Source organism: Nestor notabilis, unplaced genomic scaffold (genome assembly GCF_000696875.1).
Source record: "Nestor notabilis isolate BGI_N333 unplaced genomic scaffold, ASM69687v1 scaffold14340, whole genome shotgun sequence".
NCBI lineage: Eukaryota > Metazoa > Chordata > Aves > Psittaciformes > Psittacidae > Nestor > Nestor notabilis.
The window spans coordinates 35,785-36,108 of NW_009910755.1; the positions used below are offsets into that span (position 1 = coordinate 35,785).

Consider the following 324-nt stretch of genomic DNA (forward strand, 5'->3'; position numbering starts at 1 on the left):
GACTCCAGCCCTGCCCTGGGCAGCCTGTTCCAATGCCTGAGCACCCTCTGGGCAAGGAATTGTTCCTCAGCTCCAGCGTAAATCTCGTTTAGTGCAGCTTGAGGCCGTTTCCTCATCCTATCACTTGTTACTTGGGCGCACTCCCTTTCAGCTGGCTTTCCTCTAGGCACAGTGCACCCCACGCACGCCTGCAAGGGTTACCTTTCTTCTGCTCGTGACACTCCTCATGCCCGCTGAAGGTCTCTGCATCGGCGATGTAGAGCACGGTCTGGGGCAGCACGTGCACCTTCTGCAAGGAGACGGAAGGAGGAAGGGCAGGATCCG

The 324-nt window shown here is 58.3% G+C and overlaps 1 protein-coding gene across 1 annotated transcript in view; it reads right to left on the reverse strand.

The window, feature by feature from the left end:
* FBXO22 (F-box protein 22) overlaps window positions 1-304 on the reverse strand; it is a gene marked incomplete at its 5' end in the record, with an annotated part of 5,042 nt that extends 4,738 nt beyond the window's left edge. The window contains one exon of the mRNA XM_010011539.1: window positions 202-304. Coding sequence (XP_010009841.1) covers window positions 202-304 — 103 coding nt within the window. The remainder of the gene's footprint in view (window positions 1-201) is intronic.
* Window positions 305-324: the final 20 nt, after the last annotated feature.